Source organism: Austrofundulus limnaeus, unplaced genomic scaffold, assembly GCF_001266775.1.
Source record: "Austrofundulus limnaeus strain Quisiro unplaced genomic scaffold, Austrofundulus_limnaeus-1.0 Scaffold740, whole genome shotgun sequence".
NCBI classification, from domain to species: Eukaryota; Metazoa; Chordata; class Actinopteri; order Cyprinodontiformes; family Rivulidae; genus Austrofundulus; species Austrofundulus limnaeus.
Window position 1 is genome coordinate 32812 of NW_013953142.1, and position 9205 is coordinate 42016.

Here is a 9205-nt window from a genome sequence, read left to right on the forward strand (position 1 = left end):
TGCTATCAAACGTAACCTTTTGGATCAAGACATCTGTCGTGAACTGGACAAGAATCCTGAGTGTTACGTCGATCCAGACACTGATCATGACGCAAACTATGAAACATTGAAGAAAAAATGTAAAACAGAGCCTCACACAGGTCTGCTACTTTTGCCTATTGCTGAAGGGAAAGATCCTTCCAAATTGATGTTTGATGGTGTTCGCAAACCAGTTTCTGCAAARGATTTGCTGGAATGTGATGTTCTTGACAAACCAACTTTCAACCAGTTGATTAAAGGACAGAAGACTGAGAAAGATGTGTCTGTCGATAAAAAGATCATTCTAAAAGGCACGGGATCAATTGCCGGAGTGGCAGCTGGACCTTCAGGAAAACTGTCCCTATCAGATGCCAAGAAAAAGATGCTGGTGTCTCCAGAAAGTGCAGATAAACTGCTAGAAGCTCAGGCTGCCACTGGTCACATCATTGACCCCACGTCCAATATGAAACTGACTGTAGAAGAAGCATGTGCAAAGGGAGTGGTGGATAAATGTGACAAAGACAAACTTTTGGCAGCTGAAGCTGCTGCTGTTGGTTATCCAGACCCTCGCACTGGTMAAAAGCTCTCAGTGTTTGAAGCAATGAAGAAGGGAATCGTCGATAAAAAGACTTGTGTCCATTTGCTCCAGGCTCAGGAGTCTGCTGGAGGTATTCTAGATCCAAACCTCAGTGTATTCCTCCCAAGASACGCTGCTATCAAACGTAATCTTTTAGACCGAGACATCTGTCGTGAATTGGACAAGAATCCTGAGTGCTATCTTGATCCAGACACTGAAYGTGACACCAGCTATGGGACATTGAAGAAAAAATGTAAAACAGAGCCTCAAACATGTCTTCTTCTCTTGCCAGTTGCTGAAGGAAAAGATCYTTCCAAATTAATGTTTGATGGTGTTCGCAAACCAGTCTCTGCAAAGGATTTATTGGAATGTGGTGCTCTTGACAGACTGACATTTAACCAGCTGATTAAAGGACAGAAAACAGAAACAGAGGTGTCTGTGGATAAAAAGGCCTTTCTAAAAGGAACAGGATCAATTGCCGGAGTAGCAGCTGGATCTTCAGGAAAACTATCTTTATCAGATGCCAAGAAACAGATGCTGGTGTCTCCAGAAAGTGCAGGTAAACTGCTAGAAGCTCAGGCTGCCACTGGTTACATCATTGACCCCACATCCAATAAGAAACTKACTGTAGAAGAAGCATGTGCCAAGGGAGTGGTGGAAAAATGTGACAAAGAGAAACTTTTAGCAGCTGAAGCTGCTGCTGTTGGTTATCCAGACCCTCGCACTGGTCAAAAGCTCTCAGTATTTGAAGCAATGAAGAAGGGAATAGTCGACAAAAAGACCTGTGTCAGTTTGCTACAGGCCCAAGAGTCTGCTGGAGGTATTCTAGATCCGGATCTCAGTGTTTTTCTCCCAAGAGACGCTGCTATTAAACGTAACCTTTTGGACCGAGACATCTGTCGTGAATTGGACAAGAATCCTGAGTGCTATCTTGATCCAGACACTGAACGTGACACCAGCTATGGAACATTGAAGAAAAAATGCAAAACAGAGCCTCAAACTTGTCTTCTTCTCTTGCCAATTGCTGAAGGGAAAGATCCTTCCAAATTGATCTTTGACGGTATTCGCAAACCAGTCTCTGCAAAGGATTTATTGGAATGTGGTGCTCTTGACAGACTGACATTTAACCAGCTGATTAAAGGACAGAAAACAGATAAAGAGGTGAGTGTGGATAAAAAGGCCTTCCTAAAGGGAACTGGATCAATTGCTGGAGTGGCAGCTGGACCTTCRGGAAAACTATCTTTATCAGATGCCAAGAAACAGATGGTGGTGTCCTCAGAAAGTGCAGATAAACTGCTAGAAGCTCAGGCTGCCACTGGTCACATCATTGACCCCACATCYAAYAAGAAACTGACTGTAGAAGAAGCATGTGCAAAGGGAGTGGTGGATAAATGCGACAAAGACAAATTTTTAGCAGCCGAAGCTGCTGCTGTTGGTTATCCAGATCCTCGCACTAGTCAAAAGCTTTCAGTGTTTGAAGCAATGAAGAAGGGAATGGTCGACAAAAAGACTTGTGTCAGTTTGCTACAAGCCCAAGAGTCTGCTGGAGGTATTCTAGATCCAAATCTCAGTGTTTTCCTCCCAAGAGACACTGCTATCAAACGTAACCTTTTGGATCGAGACATCTGTCATGAACTGGACAAGAACCCTGGTTGTTACCTTGATCCAGACACTGATCGTGACACAAATTATGGAGCATTAAAGAAAAAGTGCAAGACAGAGCCTCACACAGGTCTGCTTCTTTTGCCAGTTGTTGAAAGGAAAGATCCTTCCAAATTGATGTTTGATTGTGTTCAAAAGAAGGTGTCAGCACAGCAGCTCCTGGAGTGTGGTGTTCTTGACAAACAAACATTTAATAAGCTTTTAAAAGGGCAGAAAACCATCCAAGAGGTGTCAGTGGATAAAAAGGTCTATCTGAAAGGGACTGGACCMATTTCTGGGGTTGTTGTAGGCCGTCAAGGTAATATTTCCTTATTAGACGCCAAGAAACAGAAGATCATATCCGATGAATGTGCAGATTTACTACTAGAAGCTCAGGCTGCCACAGGTTATATCATTGATCCTAAAAGTAACCAGAGACTGACAATACAAGAAGCATGTATCAAAGGAGTGCTGGATTCCAAAGACAAAAAACGATTGTTGACAGCTGAGTGTGCCACAGTTGGCTTTAAGGACCCTTCTTCGGGCAACCTAATTTCAGTCTTTGAAGCAATGAAAAAAGGAATTGTTGATGAAAAGACTGGCTTACGTCATCTGCAGGCCCAGGACTCTGTGGGAGGAATTTTGGATCCTAATCTTGGTGTCTTCCTACCAAAAGACATGGCTATTAAGCGCAACCTTTTAGATGAAAAACTTCTGCTTTCTCTAAAACAGAACCCTACTTGTTACATCGACCCTGAAACTGAGCATAATATCAGCTATGGAGCATTGAAGGCCAGATGCAACACAAACACTCAAACAAGTCTACACATTCTACCAGTATCAACAAAGGTTGACTCCTCCAAATTACTGTTTGATGGTGTACGAAYAACAGTCTCAGCTCAGCAGCTGCTTGATTGTGGAGTTCTGGACAATCGAGCATTCAACTATCTAATAAGAGGGGAGAAAACTGTCTCAGAAGTTGCTGTTGACATAAAAGTCTTTCTGAAGGGGACGGGATCAATTGCCGGTGTTGCAGCCGGACCTTTAGAAAAAATGTCTTTCACCGAGGCAAAGAAACAGAAAATTATGTCACCTGACAGCACTAAAATGCTTCTTCTGGCCCAAGCAGCCACAGGCCACATTATTGACCCCAGAACTAACCAGAAACTTTCAGTAAAAGATGCATGTGCCAGAGGAATAGTGGATAAGGAGGATGAATCAATGTTGCTTGCAGCTGAGTCTGCTGCAGTAGGTTTCAAAGATCCACAYAGTAACAAACTTTTGTCAGCTGGCCAAGCAATGAAGAAGGGTCTAATTGACAAAGAAACAGCTCTTCGAGTACTTCAGGCTCAAGAGTCTGTTGGTGGACTTCTGGACCCTACCCTTGGTGTGTTCTTACCAATAAGCATTGCAAAGAATCGGGATCTCATTGATGAGGACCTACAACAAGCCTTGAAGCAGTCTCCTGAGTGTTATCTGGACCCAGACACCCAACAACCAACTACATATATATCACTTAAGAAAAGATGTAAATCTGATTTAAGCACTGGTCTTTTGCTTCTCCCTAAACCCAAACAGCCGTTAACTATACAAGGACTTAGACAACAGGTATCCATCACAGATCTGGTTGATGCAAATCTGCTAAGCAAATCCGATGTGGACCAACTGAATGCAGGTAAATTGACAAGCCAGGACATCGAAGACCGCCTGCGTTCATACTTGAGAGGTTCCAAATGCATAGCAGGAGTTTATGACGAGGCCAGTGATAAAGTGTTGACAATCTATCAGGCCATGAAAAACGGACTGCTGAGATGCGGCACCACTCTTGAGCTTCTTGAAGCCCAAGCTGCCTCGGGTTTCATGATCGATCCTGTCAATAATCTCTATTTGACTGTTACTGAAGCCTACAATAAAAGACTTTTTGGGCAAGAATTTAAGGACAAACTACTGTCAGCAGAAAAGGCTGTAACTGGTTACAAAGTACCTGGAACAAACAAGGTTATCTCCCTCTTTCAGGCTATAGAGAGAGGTCTAGTTGAGAAAGGCCATGGCATCCGTCTATTAGAAGCCCAGATTGCCAGTGGTGGCATCATCGATCCTGAACACAGCCATCGTATTGAAGTGAATGTTGCCTACAAGCGAGGTTACTTTGATGAAGAAATGAACAAGATYCTGACTGATGAGAGTGATGATACCAAAGATTTCTTTGACCCAAACACAGAGGAGAACCTAACCTACCTGGACCTTATAAAACGGTGCATCACAGATAAGAAGACTGGCCTCACCCTGTTGCCCATCATTGACAAGAAAAAACAAGAGTCGACTCAGAAGAATACACTGAGAAAGAGAAGGGTGATAATCGTGGATCCGGATACCGGTAAAGAGATGACGATACGTGAAGCATATGACAAAGAGTACATTGACTATGAAACATACCTGGAGCTGTCGGAGCAGGAGTGTGAGTGGGAAGAGATCACTATTACAGCTCCAGATGGTTCCACACGGTTCATCATCACTGACAGACGATCTGGAAGACAATATGACATCACAGACTTGCTTGAAAAGCGACTTATTGAAGAAAGAGTTGTGCAGCAGTACCGCTCACGAACAATCACCCTCACACAGTTTGCAGATATACTCACTGATAGGACCAGAAATCTACCGCTGTCTTCATCAAGGATAACCCCATCAGAAACCTCAGGCACATCAACCTTAACATCGTCTTTATCTGTATCATCATCCAAAGGAAAACCACCAGAAATCGCAGGCACATCAACTGTAACATCGTCATCATCATCGTCCAAAGTAATGTCACCAGGAACCTTTGGCACATCAACTGTAACATTGTCATCATCTAAAATAATAACTCCAGAAACCTCAGGCACATCATCTGTAACATCATCATCATCGTCCAAAGTAATGTCACCAGGAACCTCAGGCACATCAACTGTAACATTGTCATCATCTAAAATAATAACTCCAGAAAACTCAGGCACATCATCTGTAACATCGTCATCATCATCGTCCAAAGTAATGTCACCAGGAACCTCAGGCACAGCAACTGTAACCTTGTCATCATCTAAAATAATAACAATGTCACCAGGAACCTCAGGCACATCAACTGTAACATTGTCATCATCTAAAATAATAACTCCAGAAATCTCAGGCACATCATCTGTAACATCGTCAACATCAATTTCCAAAACATCAAGATCTTCAAGTACGTCTTCAGTGACAAAATCATCTTCAAGAACATTGGAAACCTCTGTTCCTGCATCACTGGCATCATCGTCCTTGTCCTCTTCCACATCAACAATTGCGTCAAGACCCTTAACACCTACTTTTACCAAAACAACTACAACCAAAACAACTACTATCACAGAGCTAAGCTCCACAGCCAGGAATGTCAATGTTCCAGGGTCTTCTGACTCCCTTAAGCAGATGTCCAGTGTGTCCATCGCTTTGTCCTCTCCTCTCGACGCAGTGGGTGAAGTTGAACCAGTGGGAGCCATTTTTGATACCGACACTTTAGAGAAGATTTCCATCACAGAGGCTTYAAATCGTGGTCTAGTGGATTCTATCACTGCCCAGAGATTGCTTGAGGCCCAAGCTTGCACTGGAGGAATAATCAATCCCACAAACGGCCAAAGACTTAGTACCCAAGAGGCTTCCCGCCTGGGCATAATAACTGAAGCCATGGCCAACAATCTCAAGCCTGCCCAAAAAGCTTACAATGGTTTTGAGGATGTAAAAACCAAGAGGAAGATGTCTGTGGCCGAAGCCATGAGGGAAATGTGGCTCCCGTATGACGCAGGGCAGAGATTCATGGAGTTTCAGGCTGTAACAGGTGGACTCTATGACCCAGATAAAGGTTGTAGAAAGAGCATAGAGGATTCTCTAAAAATGGGCTGGCTGGATGCGAGAACGGCACTGAAGCTCCAAGATGTCAACCACCACACAAAAATCCTGACGTGTCCCAAAAGCAAACTGAAAATCTCTTACAAAGAGGCCCTAGATAACTGCCTGGTAGAAGGAGACACTGGGTTGAGAATGCTCCAAGCATCATCTGTGTCCTCCAGAGGGATTAGTAGTCCATATAATGTGTCTTCAGCACCCGGATCCTCCTCAGGTTCTAGGAGTGGCTCACAACGGGGCTCCCGCAGAGGCAGCCTGGATCTGGGCTCCCCACTAACTCAACACTACAGTTTTAGCAGCTACACCACCTCCTTTTCTTCGACCAAATAAACCTGAAAAAGACGTGCTTGAACTGTTCTTACATCTCGGTTTGATTTACAACAATAATCCTGATGTGCAGAAATGTTCTCTTTGTGTGCTCACAGAGAAATTACTTTTATTTCACTTTTATCTTCTTAGATGTGTGCTTTGGTGTTTCTGTCCTTTAAGAGGTGTAGTCATGATGAAGATATTTTTTACAACAATTAAAATAGTATTAAAGCCACAACAAGGTATTTGGATTAGTAATAAATATTTTTCAGTGTTCTTCAATTAGGCTTGAAATTGCAATTTTTCTTATTTGCATATAGTGTTTCACAAAAGTTTTATCCAAAGTGTCATTAAATGCTCTTTACAATTTGATCTGGATAACACAAAGCTCTTGTTTTTATTCGTTTTATGATATCTGTGTTTGTTTTCTGGGATAAAAGATAGTAATTTTGGTGATTTTATTGGCTTCGTGTCTTTTAAAGTTTTTTTTTCTGGTATAGGCTTATGGTTTGTAATGGTTTTTCATCAATAAAGTGATTTTCCTCTTTACATATTTTGAATTCTTTCTTATACAGTATATTAGTATTTTTAAACAATATACTCAGATTTGGCTTTTGATCAGTTGGATTAGCACATTTACAATTATATAGCAAAGTAAGACTTCAAAATCTAATAAATTACTCTTAATTACATGGGGTAAAAAATACTAGAATACACACTGTTACTAAATAAAACTAATTTATATTTCAGTTTTAAGGACTGATTAGAAAAAGTCAGATTACAGTACACAAATGTGCAATTTTGTTCTTTTAAATTTACTACTCAATTTATAATAACTAAGAATGAATACATTAAATTCCTGCAAAAATATATTTTTCATATGGGCTCATTACTTTGGTTGACTCGATGTAAAAGGGGCAGGAATAATTATTTATATCTAGATGAGTGACCTATTAAAAGGCATATTACGTATTAAAATTTTTAAGTAATTATTTTATGCACATTGTAGATAATCAGTAACGTTTCCACTTGTCAGGTGAAGGCGAAGTTCTCAAAAAGCAAAAAATTTAAAATCTGTGGCGGAAACTTTAAGAGTTGTTTAACCGCTTCAAAATAAAAGCTTTGTAATTTTTAATCGGCTGTAAATATAGTCAAAACGTAATGAATTACCTTTATTAAAAATTCTTGTCTTCAAGATATAAACATCTCTCGCAAGATAAAAACGTACCGACGACATGCTTTGACAATCTAAAATTCGCCGACGATGCTTAATTTACTTTGAAACTGTTACCCGGAAGTTATTTTGAACGCACAAGCATGTAGCTAAACATCGGTCGGATATGTTTGATTTCTGCTTAATCGTAAACTTAGTCGATCCGCTGACATGATGGGGTTGTTTATCTGGTTTTGTAAAGAAATAAAGCTATAAATAAATCGTGTTAGATGTTTGAGGTCGGTTTGACGTATTTTTCGGTAACAAAACAACAACCGGATGTAGCTAATCGGTGCAAACTGAGGACAACAAACTGGAGACGCCGTGAAAACACACCAAGGTAAGAGCAGTTTATGGACATTATAAAACATATAAGCCACTTTAAGTGAGCTGTAAGATGAAATTAAAGCTCTTTTGACTACATCTGTCAGAAGGACGTTTTATTAACAGGTTTTGTTCTGCAGGCCACATTATTGTACAAAACAAGAGTTGTTTTAAATTCTTATTTAAACATTCAGATTTATCTGTTCAGGGGACATAATGGCCGACGACCCTCAGAGAAACTTCCGCTCTGCGTATTATGAAAAAGTGGGTTTCAGAGGAGTGGAGGAGAAGAAATCCCTGGAAATCCTTCTGAAGGATAATCCACTGGGTAAGGTTCCTCCTCTCTGCTGATAAGTGTTCCTGTACTTCTTTCTATCACTGAAACATTTATTATGTATTTAGTTTCACTGAGTTAAATGAATAAAAGTTGTCCTCTCCTGCAGATCTGGAAAAGCTGAGCACCTTCAGTCAAAGGTTCCCGTTGCCCTCCATGTACCGGATCCAAGTGTGGAAGGTTCTGCTGGGTGAGATGGACTTTACCTTGTCTTTAAAGTCAGAGTTTATCAGAGCAGAACAGGACAGAGTCGTGCTCACTGACACCTTTCAGTTATTTATTAACGTTTTCAAAACAGAAACATTCAGATTTAATTAATTCAAAAACTTGTTCTGTTTGTAGTCTGCTTCATCAAACTTGCTGGTTTTGTCTTCTTATATGGATGTGGATACATTTTAAATCCTACACCAATATTAGATCWGACAGCGGATTCCAAAAGAACCTTACAAACCTACAAAATAACACCAAAATCATGTGATTCTCTCAAGGATGAGGGAAGTTTTTGTTCACCTTATCAGTGTGCGTTGCCAATGCACACCATTGTGATTCATTTCCCATCCAAGTCATCTCAAATTTGCCATGCTTCTCCTCCTGCATACTTTGTCCTACAGCAGCCATTCTAATTAATATCTGTAAAGCTCCTGTGCCAAATGATGGCTATGCCTTTTGGTGCCTGTACAACTTATAGTTTTTGAAATATTAATGTTTAATAATTTATAATGGGAGTCAATAGAGCCTTGTATTGGTCCAATACTGCCCTCTGCTATGTCTACTCAATGTTATAGTGTACCATAGTTTTATAATATCTTTTAATCTCCGTAGTTCAGTGTTTACTATACTAAAATATTTGTATTTCAATGTTTTACAATAATAT

General features: G+C 40.7%; 2 protein-coding genes across 3 annotated transcripts in view; both read left to right on the forward strand.

Moving 5' to 3' along the window:
• LOC106532266 (desmoplakin) overlaps window positions 1–7009 on the forward strand; it is a gene marked incomplete at its 5' end in the record, with an annotated part of 31951 nt that extends 24942 nt beyond the window's left edge. Inside the window, 2 exon segments of the mRNA XM_014028289.1 lie at window positions 1–5288; window positions 5403–7009. Coding sequence (XP_013883743.1) covers window positions 1–5288; window positions 5403–6481 — 6367 coding nt within the window.
• Window positions 7010–7765: 756 nt separating this feature from the next.
• Window positions 7766–9205, forward strand: part of tbc1d7 (TBC1 domain family, member 7) — a 28700-nt gene continuing 27260 nt past the window's right edge. For both annotated transcript variants that reach the window (XM_014028288.1, XM_014028286.1), the window contains exons 1-3: window positions 7766–8013; window positions 8206–8325; window positions 8441–8521. In XM_014028288.1, the coding sequence (XP_013883742.1) occupies window positions 8214–8325; window positions 8441–8521 (193 nt within the window). In that variant the 5' untranslated portion in view covers window positions 7766–8013; window positions 8206–8213. The remainder of the gene's footprint in view (window positions 8014–8205; window positions 8326–8440; window positions 8522–9205) is intronic.